General features: G+C 39.9%; 1 protein-coding gene across 8 annotated transcripts in view; it reads right to left on the bottom strand.

Annotated features, from left to right (window-relative positions):
* CCDC186 (coiled-coil domain containing 186) overlaps window positions 1–26493 on the bottom strand; it is a 422247-nt gene that overhangs the window by 265691 nt on the left and 130063 nt on the right. For all 8 annotated transcript variants that reach the window (XM_085603302.1, XM_085603297.1, XM_085603300.1 and 5 more), the window contains exons 6-7: window positions 7295–7414; window positions 560–664 (exon numbers count right to left, since the gene is read on the bottom strand). In XM_085603302.1, coding sequence (XP_085459428.1) covers window positions 560–664; window positions 7295–7414 — 225 coding nt within the window. The remainder of the gene's footprint in view (window positions 1–559; window positions 665–7294; window positions 7415–26493) is intronic.

The following is a 26493-nucleotide window of genomic DNA, read 5'->3' as shown; positions in this document are numbered from 1 at the left end:
ATAAAAAACTTCAAAATGAACAAAACAATAACTGTTAGATAAGTATGTTTGAAGCAAGCATGCATTAGGTAAGAGGACATTCCGTAGCCAGCCGAGTTCCTGTATTTGAGGGGGGGAGGCAGGGAGACAGGCCAAATACCATGAGTATGTAGGCATAAACACAACCGTCTATTAAGCGACGATAATTTCTCTTTTATATCAAAGTATGTTCCCTCAATGGACCTAAAGCCAGCAGTTGCATGTTGACAATCAAACACAAATAAGCATAGTCATGTGGCCATCATACCACCTTGAGAAATGAAGAAAAAAAGCAGTGGAGACTTAGCCCATCCACCAGCATCACTCAACCACACAGCTCAGATAATCTGCTCATCATTTACTGTCTTGCAGTGTACATCCAGAACATGTACACATCTTACACTTCTCCTATTTGTTATACCACTTTCTTATTACAGATAAGCAGCGATGAAATAACCAAAAGCGGTTGTACACATAGTACAGCATTTTGTGTGCTTTATGCAGAAAGTTCTTCTTGCTCAAATGGAGTGGCACACAATACCTGATATGTTTTTATTATTTCCTGGCAATTTCTTCGTATCTGCTCGGTTTCTTCTTTTGCTTGAGTTAACTTGATTGTTGTGTCTTTTAGTTTATCTATGTTTTCCTGCACAGGAAAGGAATATAAAATATGTATATAATGGTTAACATTTAATCATAATCAACATTTAGTCATGCAATTAATTTGATACAATCAACATTGATTTCGCAAACCATAATTATTATTCAGGTGTAAGATTGTTTCTATGGAGTAACAACCTTCAATGGTCAATGGGTATTAAAACAAAAACCCAATCAACATTCTCTTAAAGGCCCAAGTCATCAAAATCACTGTCTAACTATAAAAGAAGCATAAGAAATTCACTGGTTGTTTCTTAATGTGATCAAGGATAATACAATCATCAACTAGCAGCGATGTGTTGTTTAAAAAACCCACGCATGCACAAGCTGTGGTGAAGGGATCCTTATTCCAAAGATCTTATGCACAAAGGTAACCTTATAACACTAAACTCTGGGATCATAATGCAAGTGTTTATCACTCGACAATGAACTGATTGCCTTAAGGATTCATACCATACCAATGTTTCAGAAGTATGTATACTGTGATCTTCATGTGGAGTTTATCACAGCCTCTATAAGTGAAAGGGTCCTTTTTAGAATTTAAAGGTGAAGAGGTGTCCTCACTGTTGAAGAAGTCATCATTGGAACAAGCCAGGTGTTAGAATTTTCATCTAATCTCTATTGTGCTGATGCTAGGAAAGTATGTAAGAAGATTATTGGAGCTTAGTAGGTGCATACTGACTTGGTCAGGTCCACAAAGGTGGGCAGGGCAAACACCCTGCTGTTGTTAGATCTATTAGCAAGGTTGGATACTAAAATCCAAATCCTCCACGATTACCCAAGTCAAAACAAATTTAAGTAATTCCTGAATGAACTAAAGCTAACTTGGTCCTGGAGACAGTCCAGAGTAAGAAAAATATATGGGCAGGAAAGGCCCCATGTGTAAGGAAAAGTAATGTCCTGGATATGAGGCCAAAAACCAGACACAACAACATCAATTATAGAAATACAAGTGCCCAGGGAAGTACTGACTGACCTATCAAAGTAAAACAAAAACATTTCAGTGTTCAAATGAATTGAAAACATTTCTGGACAGTGCCACCGAGCAAGAAGCTAGAGCAGCAATCATACCAACCAGATTAATCCAGGATGATGATATACTTCTTTTAATAAAATAGCCTGGAAAAAAAGTCTCAAGAACATATTCCCAAAGAACTCAACATAAACAAATATGCCTGATCAATCGACTGCTCTTGACCACTCTCTATGTTAAACGTAGATTATAAAATACTTGCGATTTGGTTGTACCCCCTCATCAGGGCTTTAATTCACGCGGCTCTGAATGGTTTCATCCCTCCCCAACACACGTCCCTTCATATACGCTGATTGTTCAGGGTGCCGCAAGAGACTGCCCTGGAATACCGCACCTCTGCGGTAGTTCTTTTCATCAATCTACACAAGGCCTTTGACACAGTACACTGGCCCTAACCTCATCGCCATGAGACGTATGAATTTCGGGGAACTGTGGACACGGTGGGTAGCACTTTGTATGTGAGCGCGCGGACTAGGGTACGTAAGGGACACCCGATTTCAGACCAGATTATCACCCATATTATTTGCTTTTGCTATCAAGCCCTTTGTGGCCATGATCCGTGCACAAGGCCTGATACGAGTTATCCCGTTGAGAGAGCGAGAGCACTGCATCTCTCTCTACGCGGATGAAATGTTACTGTAACTACACGATGCAGACACAGGACTACCCTGGGGAATGCAAGAAGACCTAGAGGCGGTTTCGGGACTATCTAGGAATTGGAGCAAAACTGGTGCATTACCTGTGTAACCTACTATGCACACACCCCGAACAAAGAAGTAGCTGAACGGAGTATTTCCTAGGAGTCTATGATGCTCAAATATTTGGGTGTAAAAATATATCACTCGGATGGGGACGTCCATGACGGTAACAAGGGGGGAGCACTGTGGTTGCTGACAGCCATGGTGAAATTCTGGCGCACACTGCACCTCACTCTAATGACAAGAGATGCACCAACTAAAATGGAAATTCTGCCCAGAGTTCTACATTTCATCGTGACAGGAAGATGTAGCGGTCTACATTCTGGCTCAGAGACATAGCCACACTGCAGAGGGAATTGATCTAGGATGGGAGGTGTCAGAGAATCTCGCTTTCTCTTTATTGCGGCCAACGCAGGAGGATGGTCTGGGCGTGTCTGATCTCGAACTATACTATGCCACTGATCAGCTACAGTGGCTGGCCCAGTGGATGGACGGTGACCGAATGAAAGGAACTGAACACCATAAGAGAGGCGAGTAATGAAGGAACTCTTGTGGCGCTTTTACTTGATAGACAATCAGCCACAACAGAATGTCCCAAACTACTGAAAGTGGGGCTAAAGACGTGGAAGAGAATCATGAGGAAAACACAAGGCAGAACTCTTTATGCTCCTGCGTTGAGAGGGGGGTACTTCACGACTCGAAGAGCTGGACAGGGGCAGACTTGTACATGGTATGAGAACTGTTACATCAACAGGAAATTTGGGAGCTTTGACTCCCTAGTATACGAAGGTAACGTGCAGAGCTCCCAATTCTTGATCTACAGTGCACTGACTGGGGCAATATTGCTTTGTGGAACGAAATCTATGCAACTCCTGACACATGACACTCTTCAGACACTCCTCACACTCAGGGAAAGGCGGAAATTTATTTCATGGCTCTATAAGACTATGCTCTTGATGTCCATGCACCCATGGCCCGAGCTAGAGCCGCCTGGGAGGGCGCCCTAGGGACAAGCCTGACAGACAAAGAATGGGATGCCATGCTACAGTACACCCATCAGTTGTCTAGGAACACCCAACTCAAATACTCACAACTTAATAATTTCCACACTACGTATCTGACTCCTCACAGACTGAACACCATTGCAGGCACAATGGGTAAAATGTGATCGATGTGCAGGAGAGAGGATGCAGACTTTCTGCACATGGTGTGGTGCTGCCCAACGGTAGCTGAATTCTGTGGCAAGATCACACTAGATCTGGAGGCCATAACAGGACATGCACGTATTGGAGAAATATGCATGCTGAGTCTGTGCCCTACTCCTACATCTTACAGTGCAGCTACTAGATTCATAAACCTGGGGCTCGTAGTCACCAAGTGGGCATTAGCAATGCATTGGAAATTCCCCAAGGGACCTCACCATAGCAGGTGGGCAGCAGCGTTTACAAAATGGGCTCTAGCTGAGGAAGCAGCACTGTGGTATGAGGAAAGCAGAGGACTTCGCAGACATGAACTGGAAGAACAAAGGGAGCACTTACTTGACATACGCCCTGGAAGGGGGGGGGGGGGGGGGGGGGGGGGAGATGTTAAGAGTTCTAGTTCCCCTGATGAGAGTGATGTATCTGGAAGGTAAATGATGCAGATCGCACATGTGGGCAAAGGGACATATCAGATATGCAGACAACATACACAGAGGGATGGGGAGCAAGTGAGCACGCAACATAGATGACGAATGAGGGGGAAATAAAAACGGCTAGGCAACTCTGTTCATTGTTACTAATTTGAGTTCAGTTTGTTGCCCACACGTCCGGACACTATGCTATGCATGCAAGTGCTCAGAAGGCAACTGCGTTTGCCTACAACTGCTTACACCAGCCTAACTAACATGTATGAGCAAAGGATGAACTTATAATTCTTTAAGATTGTATACTAATGTTGAATGCTGATAGCTGTCTTTCCGGAAACAGTATTAAAATGTAATAAAAATGATTGTTAAAAATCAATGTACTGCTCTCAACATCGAACAGAGCACAGTAGAGTGATGCGTCGCTGTTTGACTATCCTACGGTAATGAAAATAACTGAGCTGTGAAAAATTAATAGAACATCAAACTGTATGTACCTGCTTTAAACAAAACAAATTATGGAAAAAAAAGCATGAGACCTACGACATGAAGTGAATCATCAATGAATCAGCATAAAGAGATCAGTATTAACGAAGGGAATAAATGTTATCAAAAAACACGAGGACAATGCTGCAAGAAACGCTATATTAGAAATAATCATTCAACAATGGATACACTAAACTAGGTATAAAGGAACGCTAAGGGAATTAATAATTAAATTCAAAGGCAAAAAATCTAATCCCTCTTGAGCCGTATAAAAGCACACATAACCTTTGGGAAAAAACTCTGCTCTGTGGAGCGGAGTTTTTCGGAACACCGCGAGCTCCGCATAACACGGAATGCATAAATCTCCGCAAACTCCACGAGCGGGCGGAGTTCGCCGCCCAGACTTAAAGAAAATATGAGTTGTCAGTGTAATAGCCAAAAAATAAAAATCGTGCATATTTTCATCCTCTTCAGAAGAGCATGGCATATGGATAAAAACGTTAATTCAAATTAAAAAAAGTGACTTTCACCCTCAACAATGTGCATATGCCCTTGACTCAGGTGACCACAGATTCTGGAAACAAATACAGGACCCCATCAACAACATTTATCATCATGCTAACATTATACTTTGTGGTAACATGTTAGTAGACTCAATACTAAACAGCTAATCAGCAGCAAAAATAAGATATGTATTCAGTATGTTCTAGAAAGCTCTCAGAAGGCTAATTGCAGAAAAGAATATGACTAAGACATGGATAACTATGAATCCTGATCAAAGCAATCTTTTTTCTTCAATCCTCATAATTCCGGAGGACAGATTACATATTTATCAACAAGAGACAGCTACATTTCATAGTTCCCTTCAGTATCAGCTTGGTAGAGCTTTCCGATCACACACCGGTTATGATCACTTTTGAAACAGACATGAATGGGTGGAAAAAAAAAAACAACAATGGAGATCCATTGCATCGATTTGCTCGTCTAACGGATATTTGATGGCCGTTCCTGGAGTTAAAATAGCCAATTTAATGTTGCTAAACTTTGAAATTCTCTCCCCTTTGCCATTAGGTTTCTGGACAATGAGCTGCGTTTTTGCAAATCCAATAAAACAGGTCTCTTTTCACAGTGATCTTTTTATGATTACATACGTTCAAACTTAGTGTGCTAGGATGCCTCCGGAGGCCATGCGTTCTATAAATCCCATAGCATAGCATTGTACAACTAAGAATTTGTAGGCAAATCAGCCTCTACACCAGAGGCTGTTTCTAATACAATAGTTCAAGAATTTTAGGAAAAAGTATATTGCTGCAATAATTGCCCCAAAGATAAACTCCAAACATCTTTTTCAGCAAAATATTAACATAACCAGTGACAGAAGAAACAGTATCGCTCAAAGCAGATACAACTGGAGAAGCAATCATATTTAAACTTTCAAAACAAGGAGAGTGCAAGTGGCAGATGGATTCACTACAAAATTTTATTACCATTTCATTAAATACGAAAGTGCGGACCCTTTATTCACTTTTCAAGAAACCAAACCATCTCAGGGATCCTTTACCAAAGGAACAATCATGGCCATTCTGAAACAAGGAGAGAATTCACAACAAAGAACTTCAGATGGACATGCACTGTAAAGTATCTCCTAAGAGACTAGCCCCCTATATAGAAACCTTTTCAATGCAGATCAAACAGGATTCGCAAAGGAAGAGTATTTTGTGTGTATGTGGGTACTTATGTTATTACAGACCTCCTACATTGGTGAAGGAAGTACTCACTAACGCAAAACGGTATGGCATCCTATGTATTTACTTAACCACTGAAGTGAGTTTGCCAACTTTGCAATATGTCAACAGCATATAAGCTTTTAGGATCCCGATACCAAGGCATCATACAGCTTCACAACGCCATAAAGATTATTACCGATACAATACAGTTTGGCATTTCTGTCCTTGTCGATCCACTCTTGTGTAACACTGATGTTCTTCTGCCTTTGTTCCTTATGCACACCTATCTACTTCTACTGTAATCTAACATGGTTGATTTTTGCATCGTCTTCTCTGCTGTCCTGCTTGCCAGAATCTGCCCTATGATTTTCACAAGCCTACACTAGCTTACTATGTTCCTTTGCCTAACCGAAAATAGTCATCTTCTGGGGCAAACTTCCTTTCCCTTGTTTACAAGCAGTGTGGCAAAATAATTCCCAATTATATTGCTAACAAAATACTGTGGGTAATGCATAATAACAAGCACACTTGCTCTACCAGATTAGAAAACACTGGGCGCTTTCTGTTTTTTGAAAGAAGCCAGTCTATAAAAGCTCTCACCTACCTTGCTACCTGAAATCTTTATTCACAGATTTCAGCAGTCAGATTTCAAAGCTTGCATACAGTGCACACTATCTTTGTCCTACCTAAAGCCCTAGAAGAGCTCTACTGGGTCACTAATTAAGAAGTGGTCGCATTTCTATTGCATGGTTTTGTCTTGCTATGCACACATTTACGTGCCCCAGTATTATTAAAGATCTCCTATCTTGGTAATGTCACTGTACTAACGCAAAACATCCTGTCACTCCATTTGCTGTAACCAAAGAAAGTTTCACCCATTGCCTTCCCTTTTAAGTGGCCCTCAACAGAGGAATATAAATCATATCTCATACAAAAGACATTCAACTGAACCGGTCTGCATTAAGTGTTCACGAATGCTGATAAGCTTTTCTAGGAATTAAACCAAGTTCGTTTTTCAGTAAGTAGTTTATTTGTATCAAAAACTGACCTTGTGTGTATCCATTTCAGTTTTCAGTTTGTTTTGTGCCCATTTCACTTTGATGATGTAGGAATTGATTTCTTCTTTAAGTTTTTCAATCTCTCTGTTCAAACGAATAGTTTCACTTTCCTGTATAACAAAATACATGCAATGAAAAGACAGCACATTTTTCGATTTTGATTATGCATATTCAGGTTTATAAAATAAACAAGGTTAGTATGACAACGTAGACAATATACTCATTATTACCCAAACACTGTCAACTGTTAACAGCATTTCGGAAATGCTTTTACGCACAAATTATTAGAGAAATGTATGAGCTTTTAAAACATGAAAACCGGGTTTAATTGCCCGGAACCCTCATTTGTTACCGAAGGAGAATTCCACATGACCCCAAAGACATTCAGGGTATGGACTGATCCCAATAGCAATAAGCAGAGGGAATGAGGTGAGAGGGCATGCCGCAACTACCAAGATACAAGCTATATTCATGATGTATCTTATCTGATTTTCTGCACTTGCAAGAATCGCTCATCAAACCATTCATGAGCCTCTTAACGTGCTGCAGACAGTTTCAAGCCCACGTTGCTGCATACTGGTACTGGTTGTCCTTGTATCTCACAAAGAGGGGGTGGGGCAATAAATTACACACTACTGATTGATCAAAGGTTCTTACCACATGTAATTATAGGTTTCTTTGATGATTCTGCCTTCCATGGAGGCAGCAACCAAGTATTCCACCATCCAGGGAATGAAATTGAACTCGGTATGCACAGCGTATCTATCAAAAAGTAGTACATGCAAAATTTGCCAGAATAAAACCATTGCAAGTGAAATGTTGAGGAATCCCCAAAAAATGGATACAACTGTATGTATGTACTCATAATCCTTCTACAAAAGCTCACATTGCATCAATCCATAAACTTTCTTGTAATATCCAAACGCATTTTGGGGTAGGCTCTAGCTAAGGGACTTTATTCATGCAAATATACAAGGCTTATTCCTTTACTTTCAGGAAGCAGCCTTTGAATTAAGAATAAACAGGGACACAGTGTTTGGCTACATGTGATTGATGTTAAGAGCACCTTCTGAAGACAGACACAGTCGACCAACACTGGAATTGATGCTACATAAACCCCCTTATGAAGAAGCCCAACCCGAAATGCTGTGGGACACTGTAAGAAACGTTTATGGGTCAATGAAAAATTAGATTTACATAAGGATCATAAATCCACGTAATACTTTCTTGAATATGTCAGCAATACACCTGGAATTTTTTTTTTGGTTCCTCTCATATTGTATATGAATTACCTTTTAGACATACACTGTGCACCTGGGGTCGCACTTCATTTCAGTACATAACAAAGGGCCAAATGGTAAGTAAAGTAAGACGATGTTGGATCAAAAAAATATTCAGACTTTAAAAAACAAATAAATATAAGTAGGCACAGTAGGGATTGGAGGGGGAGGGGAGAGGGGGGGGGGAAGTGCAGAAGAGATAGATATCTTCACCAACATTAAAACCTCCATGTCAGAGGTGGCCCGTCATCACAAGCACCAGGGCTCACTCCCTCCCTCCCCCTCCCCCCCAAAAAAAGCCTTTTCCCCAAAGCAAAAGCATGTCAGCCTGAAAGACACTCAGTTCCCACAGCTTGGAGGCTAGTGAAATCATCAGTCCAGGAAAGCCCTGTGAGGGTCCTAACCACTAATGATTAGGAGGAGCGTCACTGATAAGAGCCAGAATGAGGTGCTTCAGGTTTAAGCTCAGAAGTAGTTAGGGCCAACTGTCTCACAACACCCGTTCCCAACTCTTCACACAGTTGGGGGAGGGGGGTGTCAGCAAGCCTCATTGACATCTCCCGAGTCAGTGACAAGTTAGGGAATGTCTCCCTTTCACTATCTTACCCATGTCATGGTTAGCCAAAGAGAGAAAGTGGAATCTTCCTTTTTTTCTTTCCCCAGCCATACCTCCAGCATTACATGCTTATCCTTTCCACCACCTGTTGGTCCTGCAGCCAGGTAAATCCTTTCTTGAAAATCCGGGTGCACTTGTGTATGTATGAATGTATCTGTATTTGAGCTCAATTGTATGCTGTGAGTGGGTGTGTGCAAGTGTATGTGCATAGTTGGATGTGAGTACGAGAGCATTTGTATCCTTATGAATTAATGGGTGCGAGTATGTGCTGCGAGTGTGCTTGTGAATAGATGAGTGGATGTGAGTGTGTGCATGTGGATGAGTTGAAGTGAATACGTGTATTCCCACCCTACTACTCTAATTAACCAGCTGCTACTGCTTTATTTAATAAAATATCAAAGTCCAACACAACATCTACTACGCTGACAAATGTGAAATTAACCAATCATAAAAAGCCTAAAAGTATGTTTTATGTTAGGTTAAAAAAAACATAAGGTCTGAATTTAGAAACATGCTATCCCAAATAATTTTTTCATTGAAACCTAAATAAGAATTTATTTTTTTACGCTGATGAAAAAGAAAAAGCTTTTTTTTATCAATATAAGGCACATGAAATTCTGATTACTTCAAAAAATTATGAAATACTCGCTGTGAGGTGTACTCCGGAAAATCAATGCTTCTGTTGATTAGGATAAATTATGTGCCATGGCTTTCTGAAGTATGTGGTTATGCCATGCAAGTATGACAATATTTGACACCGTATCTTCTTGTATAATATGTTGTGTATGAAATATGCACTATAACCAAATATGTACAAATTAGCATCAATTTACTTTACATTTTTCTAAACTACAAAAGTATCCAGCTAAGCAGAGTAAATCATATACCTACAGTAGCACATTAAAGGGCGACATTGTGTTGCTAAGCAAGAGACCACTATTACTAAAAGATATTATGGAAATGAGAAACTAATGTGCAAAAGATGCCACATGCTCTGATGCCAGAGCTAAGAAAAATGGGCAGTCTATATATTGATTTCCTAGAAATCAAAATTAGCCTTTGTTTCAAGAGGAAGGTCAAGATGATTAAGCAGAGTATAAGATGATGATCATCATGAATACAATCAACCATTCAATATTATCTATATATATTGTCTTTTTGTTATAATAACATATAGTTGACAAACAAAACAAAAACAAATTACATAAATATTTGCAGTATGAAGAAAAATTATTTACAAATAAATGTAAGAATGAAAAATTCTACTGATTGCAAATTATAATTTTATAAAAGTCCTAATATTCACAGTACAATCTAGTAAATGAGAGATTTCAAGAGAAGTATGATTCTTTAGAAGCATTCGTAGATGAATAAAAGTCACCATACATTGTGTAAAATTAAATTTTCTTAACTTATCAAATATTGCTTTTGAACATATATCTAAAAAACTGAAGATAAAAATAAAAGGCAGGGTCGACTGTATAGCGAAATTATCACAAGGACAGGATAAACAATGCTACAAAGAACATGAATCCTTTGGTAAATTTAAAAGAAAGTGCCCTATGCTTAATCTAAAATAAATTAACAGTAAGCTGTGCCTAGCACTGTAAACTTGAGTAAGGAAAGGTTCATCTGAGGTAACGAGTATAAGATCTTACAGTGGGGTTCTGTAACTTTGACTTCTCCCTCAATTAATGCTTATAATCTGGGACTGTATTTTTAACCCAAGTTACTTCTTGTATGGTGATGACAGAGGCTTTTGCAAAAACATCAGGATGTCTCAGGCTACAGATAAATAAATAAATCGCTATATGATCAATCCAAGGAATAGTCCAAATACCATCTAAATAGAGACAGTCCTTTAGGACAGTTCGGTGAAAAACAATCTAGCATCAAACAGAAATCCATGAGAACAGCTGAATGACATCATCCACATACATTTGAACGAGCTCCTCATGGCAAATATTGCTAGGGCAACTGATTCGATCTTTCCTCTCAGGAATAACACAAAGAATAAGACTCCCGCCCTACCTCTCGAACGTACAGAGATCAGATGTGGAGTGCTCCGAGGATCCTACCTCAGCCCCACGCTGTTCAACATCTACATGGACCCCCTCGCAACCATCGTCAGGAAACACGGACTCAACATACTCTCATACACAGACAACACCCAGCTCATCTTCTCCCTCACCAAGGAACCCAACATCACCAGGCGCAGTTTCCAAGAAGGGATGTAAGACGTTGCAACCTGGATGAGCAGCAGCTGCCTGAAGCTCAACTCGGAGAAAACAGAGGTCCTCATCCTTGGCTCCACCACCTCTGCATGGGACAACACCTGGTTGCCCCCGCCGTCAGAAACCCACCCACCCCAACGGACCACGCTCGCAACCGCAGCATCATACTCTACTTTCCTCTCACCATGAACCCCCAGATCAACGCTGTGTCCTCCACTTGCTTCAACAGCCTCTGCAAAGCAAGACCTTCAAATTGATCCCACCGCCCGATGTCAGGAAGACCGTCACCCACGCACTCATCACCAGCAGACTGGACTACGGAAACACCCTCTATGTTGGAACCAACAAAAAAAAAACTCCTCCGCAAACTCCAGACCGTCCAGAACGCCACAGCCAGACTCATCCTCAAAATCCCAAGACATGACCACATCTCCCAACACCTTTGCGAACTCCACTGGCTCCCTGTCAAAAGAAAAATAACCTTCAAACTGCTTACACACACCTCCAAAGCCGACCATAACACCGGACTCCGATACCGCAACGAACGAATTTCCTTCCACAACCCCAAGAGAAACCTCCACTCTGCCGACCTAGACCTAGCGATGGTCCCCGCATCCACAGGGTCAGAGCGGGTGGCAGATCCTACTCCTACCTCACGGCTAAGACCTAGAACGAACTCCCCCCCACCGCATCCGATGACGCCAGACACTGCACCAATTCAGAAAGGATCTCAAGACCTGGCTCTTCAAATAACCTACGGAGTCGCGCACATCCCGTTCCCCAGCGCCTTGAGACCCTCACAAGTGAGTAGCGTGCTTTATAACCCCTGCTTGATTGATTGAGCTACTGCTAAAAGTCGCTGGAAAAACATTTGTCAGATTGCAAATTGGAGAAATTAACATTTCCCCCCAAATCCTGCTCCACAACTAGTAAAAGTATATTTAGCTCAATGGATTGTTAACATGGTGGGGAGTGGTCTGGAGCCTGTTTTAGAAGGAAAGTAGACCATACAAACAGTATTTTATACATTATAAAAGGTGGTGCAACTTTGTGTGGGAATCAAAAGGTATTCCTAGGTCCATGTTTTGTAATCACATACAAAAATCTGCCTGATATCACATTTTCTAGAACCTCTGGCGAAAGGGCAAGCCTGATGCCAACTTACCAACTATCGACAGTACACCTGGTGGACTGCAACCCACAAACCACCTGCAAATTACATTAGGATGAAGTGTTTTGGGCAATGATCAATCCTGCGAGGCTCTCTGGATTATTTGTTATTGGGTTCCAAATCTCATTTTATCCTAAATAGACACACTCGAGAATACACACTGCGACTGTATGTTAGGATTTCATTAAAGTCGACAATCTATTCTAGAGCAAATAATGTGGATAGATGTAATTATAAAGATAAAATAGTGGAAACGAAAATGATTAATAAACAATATACTAAAAAGAACTCTAACACTGTAATGGTGTTTCAGAATTTCCTTGAATGGAAAGATTAAACCAGTCTCTGTTCTCCAACCCCTCAATTCTTGCTTCTAGCTTAGCTGTTTTAGCACCAAAAAGGCATGCAGGTTTTTCTAAAGTGACCTCTTACCAGCATACTTTAGCAGAACAAGAGACGTGTTTGTTCTGTATTAAGAAGGTAGTTGTCTCATGCTAGCTCTGAAATGTCTGTGCCTTCGCAGAAGAGGTTTACAGCTATGCTGCAACTAAGTATCCCAGTAAGCTGAATATCTTCCTCTCCAACTTTTACCGATCTGTATCCAGCTTAAATATACTTTTCTAATTGTTTTAAAAAAGCAGACATCACATTAAGTGATATTAAATGCAAAAATTAAAATTGTCCTTGTTGCACCTTCACTTAATTGTATAAAGCATGTGAATACATATACGACTACTTGATGCACTATCAAACTATAACAGAGCTAATGTTATACAATGTACATGTGCAAACAATACTAAATGCAGTATGTGTTTATAACTAGGTACTGCGCATTCAAATAAATGAACATATGGAATGCATGAAATGGAATGGGGATATGTAAGCGAAAAGCGCAAAGTTTATGTCATACTGAATGAAAGTGCAGCAGTTCTAATGAACATATGTGTATTTACACCAATGAACATTGATAATTCAAAAGCTGACAGACATGCTTTGTGCCTAATTTGGCTCGGTGCAAAAAACAAAAAGCAACCCAAAGGGAATTAAGGCAAAAAAGCTGGTTTAAGGCAAGTATACAAACAGCAGCAGCTTCTGATTGTCTTTCTCTTGTTTTACTGAGTTCCTATCATTATGAAAACACACGTCAATTTTCACACTTGCAACATCGAATAGGAAATTAGAGTGAGACAATAGTGTTGTTCTTTTCAAATGTAACTGTTAGAGCTAAGCGCAGTGATACTGGTACTCGATGATGATAAAGTTAGGATGCGATTGAAGATGGAAGATGTTGAAATCGTGGATGAATATGGCTTCAGAGGCAGAGCAGTTGGAGCGACTGAAGGGCTTCGTGAAGCGGCACTGAAGGCGTTTAAGCACTGAGAAAGCTGGGCCTATGCATGCAAGCACATGCGTCAGCAGCAGGGAAAACTCATGCACAGCAGCTTTGATGATGAGTAACTGCATTGTTTTTCAGAACGGTTGAAGCTCTCTCCTCGGTTGCGTAACTTCTCACAGTCAACAGGAAGTACAGCGGAATATTCAAGATGATTGTGTGTTAAAAGTTAAAGCAATGAAACAGGTCTCAATCGGGGAAGGTTGAGGTCCAGTGAGCACCTTAGCTAAACAAGCACTTCTCCTAGATAAAAAGCAATAGCTTTGTGGCACTGATATTCAGTCAGTTAGGGTGGCCATTCATGTTGACTTTTATTTCTTCAGCAGGAAAAAAATTAAAATTGCTCAACCCATGATGACAAAAATAGTTGATATGCTAGTAAACAGGTCTGAGCACAAGACTCAGAAAAGGAAGGGATGAATCAAAAAATAGTTTTAAAGCTAATCAGATCTGATGGTTTAAAAAAAACATGGGTAATAACCAGTTTTGTTTGAGACATGGAAAACAGGGCAAAACGTTTGTTTAGTTAAAGCCATAACAATATTTTAACACAATAAAACAATAGTACATAATACAGCAGAATTCATTGTTGAAAGAAGCTTAAGAGTGTTAGGTCCATGTGGAGAAGTAGACCAGGCATTGAGCATTGTTTAGGTACGTTATTTGACTTGTGGCTGGTGGTAGCTGTACCTGCAAGTTTCATTCTTAACAAACAAAAAGAAAAAATTGAACAAGAGAATACAAATTGATCCGTGGTCAATTAACTGCCAGCAATCTTTGAGTAACTCTTTTGCCGAACATAGTATGGAACTTTCTATTAAAATGGTTGTGTTTGTTTGGTTAACTAGTCTAGGCCATTCTGTCCATTAGAATGGCTGATGCAAGCAGGGATGTTACAGACAATGCATCAAAAATGTTAAATTTGTACAAGTGCGCAAATGTTCACACAGTCCAGCCCGAACTGCCAAGCCATATCTTCCCTGGACCGGAAACAAGCATCCTGGGACAGGTTTCTGGCTAATCAGCCGTCATCAGCCAGGCTAGCTTGAATCCAGTGGCAAAGTGAGCAAGGGACCAATGTCTGGGCATACCCTGCCAACTTAGGGCGTACAAAGCAAAACCAAAGGGAATGATGCACGGAGTGTTGAACATTGCAAGCACTCACCCCCAGTCAACTGATCTGGGTTTAATCCATCATTATTCTTTAGCTCACTCCACCACCCCAGTTCAGACATGGCCATATGCAAATCAGTCTGACCCTGTGCCTCATGAGAACAGTCCAGCCGAACTGCCAAGCCATGTCTTCCCTGGACCGGAAACAAGGATCCTGGGACCGGTTTCTGGCTAATCAGCCGTCATCAGCCAGGCTAGCTTGAATCCAGTGGCAAAGTGAGCAAGGGACCCACGTCTGGGCATACCCTGCCAACTTAGGGTGAACAAAGCAAAACCAAAGGGGATGATGGACGGAGTGTTGAACATTGCAAGCACTCACCCCCAGTCATATCATCTCCTATTGTATCCGGATCTCGCCCCCACGTGAGGCACATTATTTTCTATCAGACTTCGTTTTCCCTGTTTGTGGATATCAAATACGTCACGTATGGGGTCCAAAAATCTTTTAGTTTAGATGATGTGGGCAGTTCTTCTGCATATCTCTCCAGCTGAGTTTTACAGTACACCAAATCCCGCATCCAGTCTGTGTTTTGGTATCTTCTTCCCACCGCAGTATATAGACTCTCTACGCTTGGCTAACAGTAATGCTACAGCCACTAATGTGCATTGCGTGCTTGTGATGGTCTTGATAACGCTCAGTAGACATACAGCGGGAGAGCATTTTATTCGTGTCCCCACCATTTTGGATATTACCTGTGTTATCTGTACTCAGTAGTGTGCTATTGAATTACAAGTCCATGCTAGATGTAGGAAATCTGCGTCAGTCTTCCCACAGCTCATACATGTCGAGTGAGATCGCAACCCATAGCTGTGAAGTTGTTGGGGAGAATAGTAATCTTGTTGCAATTATTTAAAGTGTATGATTTTGAGGTTGCCGTTAGATGCGAGTCTGTCTAGTAACCCGCAACAGAACTCCCAATCCAGTATTGTTAAAGGTGTGCCCAGAGCTGTATTCCAACGTTTCCTGGCTGCGTCTATGGGGTCCCTACGTTCACTCTGAGAGGCATATAGCTTAGTGATAAAAAAAAACATTGTCAGTGCATGTTAGTATGAGCTGCATGGACAGCAGTTCTCTTTCGGGGGGTATTGTGTATTGCCTCCCCGACAGCACGTGTGGGTATTTTTCTATGACCAGTTTATTGATTAGTATGCCCCAATCCTTGAATTGTTCGCTCTCACAAAGAATATTCTGAACATCGGAATCACTTTGTCATTCGGTTAGTGTAGATTCTTTCTGGTTGCATTTAAATTTAACTGAGATTAGGTGTGCCGTTGTGAGGTAAAATAAAGAAGGTATATTGTGTTAGATGTAAAATATTAGATCTGTTTAATATGTCCCGTGCCTCTTTCATGTTGAATTCAGGAATGAATATTAGGGTAGAGAGTGCCAATGTCATTCAGTGTTCCACATGTGCGCCCTTCCTTGGTGGTGTGTCTGGCTGAGTGATGGGCCTTTCGTTTGTTTTGGTATGTGGAGGTTCAGGACAGTCAGCTTTTGATGCAGATTGATATGCCCGGTTCCTTTGTGCATTAGCTTTGTTGGACAGAACTTGCTTGTTCTCTCCTTTCATGTATTGTCTAAATATTTGAAGTTGCCCTGTTTCTGGTGGTTGCCCAGGTGATGGTTTTGGCCCTCCATTGGTTCGCACATCTGGCCAATAAGGAATGTTCTGCTAGTTTGTTTCCATTATTTTCCTAATTGTATACATTTGTCTCTAAAGCTCTGGTGCTTGTAGTGTGTTGAAATGATTCTGTGTGCAAGAGCTTGTTTGTGTAATGGCCTCGCTATTAACCCTATCGATGGTTATTTGTGGAGGTGAGATAGTCTGCTGAAAACTTTGAGGGGCTGTCTGGGTGTAGTTCTCCCTTTTTCCCCAATGGTCCTGGCTGCATTTGAGATCCAGTGGTTAATGGTGATTTAGATGTTTCTATTCTTGCCCCAGCGTATCCATATTGAGAAACTACTACATATGCTCGTGTGGGCTGTGTCCTTGGGAGGAAAATGGAGTAAGTCTTCAGAGCTACTGAGTTGGTTGCTTCTATGGTGTCCTCCTGCTTTACTAGCTTGCTTGGTGCTTCCGTTTGTGGTTCTTTATGAGCAATTCTGTGCGTTTTAATTGTTCTTTCATTGGCCTTGAGTACTTTACGCAATTTCTTTTTTTGTCTCCGAGTCAATTGTGTCATTTTCTCCTCTGGTTCTGGCTTGTTAATTTGAGTGCCTCTGGCTTGTGCTGGGGTCTTTGTTATGCTCAAGATCTTTGTTGGTTGATTGCAAGGGCACTACAGCCATAGAGTGTGGAAGCCCCTTGCTTGCATGACAGGCCTCTTCTCTGCTTATTTCTTGTGGTTTTTGGTCAGATGGTGCGCACCCGTTGTCTAGTGATTTGTTCTCCTTCCTGCTTTTTTATTGCTAATTTTTGTGATAATCCTCTCGTTCTGCAGTTTGCTTTCATGGATAAGTTTGCATTAGTTTATCAGTGTTGTTAGGCGATCAGGAAGTGAGGTTAGGTTTTCAATTCTAGCATAATTTGTGTTGTCTATGGGACTCACGGTGCCTTTGCTCTTGTTAAGCAGGCAGTCCATTTTTGTGTTTAGTGCTTCGATCTTCTTGTCAATTGAGAGCACGCTCAGATCGAGCATGTGAGTCAAGTCTACTTGTATTTCTAGTTTGTGCGATTGCCAGGTAAGTGCCTTGATAGCCACTAGTCGGGAGGTGTTTATGGTATGTATATTCTGATCAGTGGCTTCCTCACTTGTCATAGTCTGGGTGGGCAGATGGTGATTAGAGTGTGTTTGACCTGGCTTCACTTCTGTGTTTCTACGTTTGTCTTTGCTGGCCATGTCAGCTAGACTTGAGTCTGACGATTGGGGCCAGTGCTCCGGCCAGTTGTTGCTTAGTGGAGTCGAGCAGGTCTGTTTTGCCCTTCTCCCTGCCATGTTCTGTTGCCTGTCGGTCTGATAGTTCTCTGGATGGGAGATCATTGCTTCCACTGTAAGTAGTTGCCTGTTCTGCGTCCTTGCAAAATGTTTCCCCTCCGTTTGCATGTGCTCACTTGTGTGTTTCGGACCTCTGTGTCGTCCATGTCTTCCTTTGTGTTATCTTCCTCATTGTAGATGAGATTTCGATGGCCTCTGTCACTACTTCTGCCTTTGCATTATCACAAACTCTTTAGTAGACTCCTGTTCAGTATTGGGATTATAAACTCAGATAATTAACGGGGACATGCAAAATATTTAATATGGTTTTCCCGAATTGCGATGTATTTCTCCTATGGCGCCACAAACTATGTAATACACAGGGCAGTTATATGAATAGAATATAACTTATGACACGTTACAACATGGCGGCCACCTGCATTATGAGTTACTACCTGAATGTGAGTCCTTTCTCTATGTTGAGCTCTTGGCGTTTATGAAATGCACTGTGTCACAAGCGTCCAATGTGTGATCAAGAGAGTTCACTCTCGAAACGCGTTACGTTGGAATAAAGACTTGCTGTTGAAAACCTAAAACCGAAAGCGCACTATATTTTGAAACTTGGAATCTATATATCTGTATAGATGTCCCAACTCTGAAAGATCCTTGTTCTGGAACTCATAAGAACGAAATGGACTCCAGTTATTTTGTGCTTCAGCTGTTTATTCTGTGCAAAATGTCGCCATGACAAGTTTTGGGCTCTACAGCCCTTGATATTATATATATATATATATATATATATATATATATATATATATATATATATATATATATATATCACACACATAGCTATACCACACATATGTGTTCGTGTGTGTGAGTATCTATATAGCCTTATCAACCCCAACCCCTAAACTCAACCACCCCTAAAAGTACCCATGCCATCCAAATATCCTCACCCACCCTAAACCCTACAAAATACCCTTGCCACCCAAATACCCTTATCTACCCTATACCCTAAATAACCTTGCCACACAAATACATATACCCACCAAAAACGTAAAAATACATTTGCCACACAAATACCCTTACCACTCTAAACCCTACAAATACTCTTGCCACCCAAATACCCTCACACACCCTAAACCATAAAAATAGGCTTGCCACCCAAATACCCTTAATCCCCTAAACCCTAAAAATACCCTTACCACCCAAATACCCACACTCACACTAAACCCTAAAAATATGCTTGCCACCCAAATACCCTTACATACCCTAAACCCTAAAAATACCTTTGCCACCCTGAACCTTAAAAATACCCTTACCACCCAAATACCGTTACATACCCTAAACCCTAAAAACACCCTTGCCACCCTAAAAATACAATAACCACCCAAATACTCTTACACAATCTAAACCCTAAAAATACCCTTACCACCCAAATACCCTCACCCACACTAAACCCTAAAAATACGCTTGCCACTCCAATACCCTTACCTACCCTAAACCCTTCAATCTCTCTCTCTATCTATCTATCTATCTATCTATCTATCTATCTATCTATCTATCTATCTATCTATATATAGTGAATGTTACTTACCCTGTAAGCATCTGTTTTTGGCATGTAGTGCTGTAGCTTCACATGCTTAGCATAAGTCTGCCATCTAGTGTTGGGCTCTGAGGTGTGCAAGTTGTTTTTCTTCAAAGAAGTCTTTCAAGTCATGAGTTACAATGACTCCTCCTCTTGCTTGTAGTGCGCATGGTCATCGACCCCATTGTTAGATTGTTTTTCATTTGCCGCGTGAGGATGGCGTGAAAGGATAGTGTATCCTATGTAGATGACCATGTAATAATGTGATGTAAAATGTACCAGGTGCATTTGTTTGAAATAATGTACGTAAGTACTGCTTGACCAACATTCACTTGTTGTCGTGCCACAACTTGTACACAGTAATGTTTTGTAAATGTATTTGGTGTAGTCCAAGTAGCTGCTTTACATTTGTCATCTATTGGAATATTCCCAAGTAATGCCATTGAAGCCCCCTTTTTGCTTGTTCATTGGGCTTTTGGTGGGATAGGAAGAGGTATTTTAGCTTTAGCATAGCAGGTTTGGATGGATCTTACTATCCAGCGTGCAATACCGGATTTGGATATTGCTTTACCCTTATGTGGTTTGGAGAATGCCACAAATAGTTGTTGAGTGTTCCTAAATGATTGTGCTCTTTCAACATCTAATGTGTGTAACACTCTTTCTGCCACTCAGTTTGGTTGAGGATAAAATACAAGCAATTCAATGGATTGACCCATGTGAAATTGCGAACCTACCTTGGGTAGAAATTTAGGATTAGTTCTTAAGACTACTTTGTCTTTATGTACTTGGAAACAATGTTTCTCTAAATTTAGTACTTGAATTTCTCCTACTCTTCTAAGTGAAGTGATTGCAATGAGAAATGCAAGTTTACATGATAAAAATTGTAAAGGATATTTGTGCAGTGGTTCAAATGGTGGATCCATTAACTTTGTTAACACAATATTACGGTTCCATACTGGTGTCGCTGGAGCTTTAGGTAGAATAACTCTTTTAAGTCCTTGTAAAAAAAAAAGCTTTATTTACAGGAATTCTGAAAATAGAAGTTTGTCTTCTATTATGAAAGTATGCAGCTAAGGCTGTAAGATGTATTTTTATACATAGTTTTTGGTGTCTGTCGCTTTGTTTTATTCATTTTGAGTCTCAAGTCAAGCAAAATGGACGATATTTAAGCTGAGTTTTACTATGGTTTAAGACTATTGGTCTTGGCTTCTTTATTTTGTTACTTCCAGTGGAACCTTTGCTGGTATTCCAACAACGATTTACTTTGGCTGCTACAACGCACTGCTTTTATGTTCCTACCCCTGAGACTACATTGTTACATCAATTTTTGTGCGCTGTCTTGCTATCTTCAAGGTTTTAATCTCTTAATCAACAGTTTATGGGGAGAGCGAAATCTACTCATCGTGTTACTGGTTCTTCTTTACCACTCTCTTCTTTGGCAGACCAAAATCCTTATTCTGTTCTCTCAACGAATATGGAGAACAATGAAAACAAATCATCACTTTCCAAGGAACCATCAATAGTTGCATCTAATATTCCGCTCCCAACCAGCAAACTTACTCCTAAATTGATCACTCCATCTATATCATCCTCTGGAAAACGCATCAAAAAGGATCCTCCTTCACCTACTACATCTCCTCCACCAATTACTATGGAGGTGATTCTTAAAGAGATACGATCTCTGCATCCTTACATGGAGGATACGAATAAAAGGCTCCTCGCTTTGGATGATAAGTGGTCTACTATGGAGAATAGGGTTTTGCAAATTGAACAGCAAGTAGACTCTGTTCAGGTTGTAATAAAGCAAGTTATTTCAATGAAATCCGGAATTGCATTTCTCAAAAAGCAAGTGGAAAACTTGGAGAACCGGCAAAACAAGTTGAGCATTTATGGTTTGGTTGAAGGTTTGGAAGGCTCAGTTTATTCTTCAAATCATTCCTTCCACAAATTCTTGGTATACATAACTCCCCTGTTTTAAAAATTTAAAGAGCGCATCCTTTGGGTTGTATTCCAACTATGACAGTTTCTTCGGCCAAACCTCAAGGGGTAATTATGTACTTCTTGGAATACACAGATCTATTGAAGAACTTGCAAGCGGCTAAACTCAAAGGCCGTACTTCATGGCAAGGCTCTAATCTCTACTTCGCACAAGAATTATGCCAAAGAAACAGCAGATCGAAGAAAGAAATTGTTAGATTTGAGACCAGCACTCCGTACTCTCAATGCCAGATTTGGTCTATTTCATCCTTGACTTTTCAAAGTAACATATAGGAATAAAACTACAAACTATGAAGATCCCGCTTTACTACAACAATTTCTGGAACAGTGCAGAGTAGTAGATATGGATGTGTCCAGAAATGCAACTGTTTAATCTTATGTTGTTATTAGTCTAATATGCTCTGTTTTATGTTGCTTGTGCTCCCATCTAGTTAATTATAATTGGCTCTCCCTGTGCTACATTTACCTTGTTATGTTTTTTCTCTCTTACCAGGTGCGGTATTTTCTTCATACATATTTTTGTTATCCCTGGTCTGCTTGGATGAAGTCCTCCCTCCCCGGTCCGCCCTGAGTTGTCTGGTTAGTTTTGCCATTTTCCTCATGTGGCTTCACCACCCTCATTTTGTTCATGTTTTTTGTAGTTAGTCATTATGTTTTTGACAACTTTGGTATAACATTTGTTGTATATGCTTCTTTTTCTTTTCTCCGTTCCATCTGTCTTTTTCAGACACATCCCTTCCTCTGCTAATGATTTTTCCTTTTACCTCTTTTTTCCTTAAACCTTCTCTTCCTTCCCTGCTTATGCTTGTCTTTTTTATTTTCTCCCTTTTCATAACCACTCATTTTCTTCTCTATGCTATTCTTCTTTACTGGTTTGATTTTTGCAAAATGTGTTGCTGAATATTATTATTATGTATAATCATTCTGTTATTCTTTAGTTGTTTTAATTATTACTACATAATCCTTATGTCTTATCGATTCATGTAGAAGGCTTTGAAGGTTGTTACATGGAATGTTAAAGGTTTGGGTTCTCCTATAAAACGTCAACGGGTACTCTCTCATTTATATAATTCAAAATGTGATATAGCTTTCTTACAGGAAATTCATGTTTTATACAAAGAAATTCCTAAACTCAAACGACAAAGGGTGGGTCAAGTTTTTGCCTCTCTGGGTACCTTTAATCGTAATGGTGGGGCCGTTTTATGTCACAAACATCTTGACTTGCAAATTCTCTCTCAAGATACTGATGATGTGGGTAGATGGGTTTCTGTTTCACTGTTACTGAATAATATTCACTTGACTCTCTTTAACCTATATACACCTACTGCTCCAGATGTTGCTTTTTCACCTACAATATTATCTAAACTGATGTCCTTTCATGATGAATATTTGTTTGTTGGTGGGGATTGTAATTTGGTAATAAATCCTATAATTCACCGTCATTCTCAATCTAAATGTATTCCCTCTCCTATGCATTCTCAATTCACATCCATTATTCAACAGAGATCTCTGGTAGATGCTTGGCGATTATGCAACCCTACACTCCGAGAATACTCTTTTTTTCTCTCCAGTACATTCTTCCCAATCCCATTTAGATTATCTATTCACTTCAAAAGCACTCACACAACACATCACTTATTCAAATATTGGTTCTATATTAATTTCCGACCATGCCTCTATTACCTTAGATTTGGACCTTCTTCCTCCTATTCAAGGTACACGAAGATGGAGATTCAACAACTCCCTCCTCTTGGATATCAAATTTACCCAACAATTTGAAACCTTTATCACCTCTTTCTTTCTTTCTTGAAAATGAATCACCAAATATGTCTCCACAGACCATCTGGGATGCCTTTAAAGCAGCTTCTAGAGATTTTATTACTTTCTTTGTGTCCCAACGAAAGAAAACTTCTTTACTCACTTTGCAATTACTTATGACACGCATTAAACAATTAGAACATTCCTTTTTCCATACAAACTCTAAAACCTGCTTGGATGAACTAATCAAATCTAAATTTGAATTCAACAAATTAACTACTGAAAACGCAAATTAATTTTTGCTCAAACCCTCAGCCAAATATTATGGAGGCCAAAATAAAGCAGGGAAACTTTTAGCTAATTATCTTAAAGTTAAAAAAGAACGCATCAAGATTAGTTCTATTCTTTCTTTTAACAATCACATTGTTTACAGAAATGAAGATATTCTATCTGAGTTCACTCAATTCTTTCAAACTCTCTGTACTCCTGAATCCTCGGTTACTCAGGAAGATATTCTTCAATACCTATCCACTATAAATCAGCTGATCTAGATTTTTCAGTATCAGAAGATGATATTCGAGAACTTGATATCCTTTCTGCTATATTCGTTATATTAAACACTGTAAAGCTCCAGAACCGGATGGTTTTACGATTAAATTCTATTCTTACTTTTCCCGAATTCTTATTCCTAAATTACATCATTTAATTTACTACTTTATTTCATCCAAAAAGTCCAGTGGATCTTTTCAAGTAGCTTTGATATGCCTTCTTCCCAAGGAAGGTAAAGATCATACTCTATGTAAAAATTACAGACCCATTTCTTTAATTAATCTAGACTATAAAAACTTCGCAAAAATTCTAGCTTTACGCTTAGAGAAAGTTTAACCCCTATTAATTGGGTGAGAACAATCTGGTTTCATTAAAGGTAGACGTCTCTCAGACAATACTAGACTTTTCTTTAACGTCCTTATCAAAGCTAAATCGTGCAAGAATTCCTTAGCAGCCATCTCTTTGGATGCTGAGAAAGCTCTAGATAGAATCGGTTGGTCTTTTATCTTTTCCACTTTGTCCTGGATTGGATTTGGTCATACGTTTATAAATTATGTTTCTCTACTGTATTCTTCTCTGGTCTCCTCCATTTTAGCTAATGGTCTTATTTCGTCTTTCTTTCCTTTATATCGTGGGGTAAGGCAGGTTGTCCTCTCTCCCCACTTCTCTTTATACTTACTCTTGAGCCCTTCTTAATCAAGATTCATTCTAACTCTCAGATTATAGGGTTTAAAGATGGCACCAATCAATTAAAACTTTGTTTATGCGGATGATATTTTGCTCCGTCTATCACAACCACAATCCTCTCTGCCAGATTTCTTATCTTAAGTACAGTCTTTTGCCTCCGTATCTGGATATAAACTAAATGGTGACAAATGCGAAATCCTCCCATTAAACAAAGTATGTTTTTCAGTAGATTACATTTCTTCAGGTTTTTGTTGGAACTCGGATATAATCAAATACCCAGGTCTGTGGTTCAAATCTTCCATTAAAGACTCCATGTTAATAAATTTAAAAGAACTACAGACACTTTTGAAGAATATCACGTCCAGTTGGAATCCCTTATAATTTATCTTGGTGGGGTCGACTAGAAACAATCAAAATGATGTTGGTACCTATAATCGTTTCTTACATCTCTAATATCCCGGTAAATATTCCTAAATCACATTTTAAAACAATCTATTCTATCCTATCGAAATTTTCATGGAATAATAAGAAACCCCGTATGTCTTTGCATAAACTTAAACGGCCAAAACAGTTAGGCGGTGTCAATTTCCCAGATTTTCAAACATATCATATTGCGTTCTCTCTTAAACAAGCCTCTTTGTTACTCCAAGAGGACAATGAAGATTCATCATTACCATTATGGACTTCTATTGATAAGGAATTTCTTCATCCTTTCTCCTTCCAAGATTTTTTATCCTTCACACATCGTCCTCTGTCGCTCTCTCTTCCCATTTTTAATAACAGCTGCAGAATTCTCCAACCTTTACTCACTACTCACCTTTCTCCTAAAGATCTATTTTTGCAGTCTTCAATAACATACAATAGTCTTCTCAAAATCAATAATAGAGTTATGTTTTGGAAGGATTGGCATGCTAAAGGACTTCACTGAGTGCATTAACTTTACCAAGATAATACTTGTATGTCTTTTCCAGTTGCTCAAGCACGATTTTCTTTACCTACCTCATGTGCTTCTAAATATGCATCCTTAATTTAATTGATTCCATCAACATACAATAATTTATCACTCAGCACTTCCTTGTCATCATCGCCTCCTACTGTCCTTTCCATTTTATCTCTTTCCCCATCCGCGTCTCAAGTTTATAAACATCTATCCTCTTCTCCAGTTAATCGAGGGAAAACAGAGGTGGAACTTTTATGGGAGACTGATCTCCAGATGTCCCTTTTTAGGTCTCGCCTGACCCAGCGCATGCGCTGGTCTGGCGAGACTTATTGAGAGGGCTCCAAAAAGTGCTACCAGGCCAGCCTAGAGCTAGAGTGCATGTGCGCAGGTGAGCGCGCGCTGCGTTTTACCGCGATTACTTTCACTTTCGCGGCCACACGGCCGCTTTGCATAGCCAATAGGTCTCGCTTTTGGGACCTTATAAGTATTTAGTTATGCAACTGTTGCATGGCTAAACACTTATAAGGTCCCAAAGGCGAGACCTATTGGCTATGCCAATGCTTGTTTCTATTGATACTTGGGATAAGGTCTGGACTAAAATTAGGAAATCTTCCAGGGCTGCTAATACAACCCAAACGTTATTTTATATTTGTAACAGGTTCTTACTGACCTCTATCTCATTACATAAAATAAATCCTACTCCCTCTCCATCTTGCTGGTCCTGTAATACTTTCCCAGCTGACCTACAACACATGTTGTTTACTTGCTCACATGTTCATAACTTTTGGAAACCAGTTTGGAGACAAGTCCATAATATCTTTCGCACACAAATCCTCTTCACTTTTGTTAAAATATTTCTAGGTAATGTATCCTCTGACTGAGA

The sequence above is a fragment of the Triturus cristatus genome, chromosome 1_2, assembly GCF_964204655.1.
Source record: "Triturus cristatus chromosome 1_2, aTriCri1.1, whole genome shotgun sequence".
NCBI lineage: Eukaryota > Metazoa > Chordata > Amphibia > Caudata > Salamandridae > Triturus > Triturus cristatus.
This window is presented reverse-complemented; position numbering and strand designations above follow the sequence as displayed.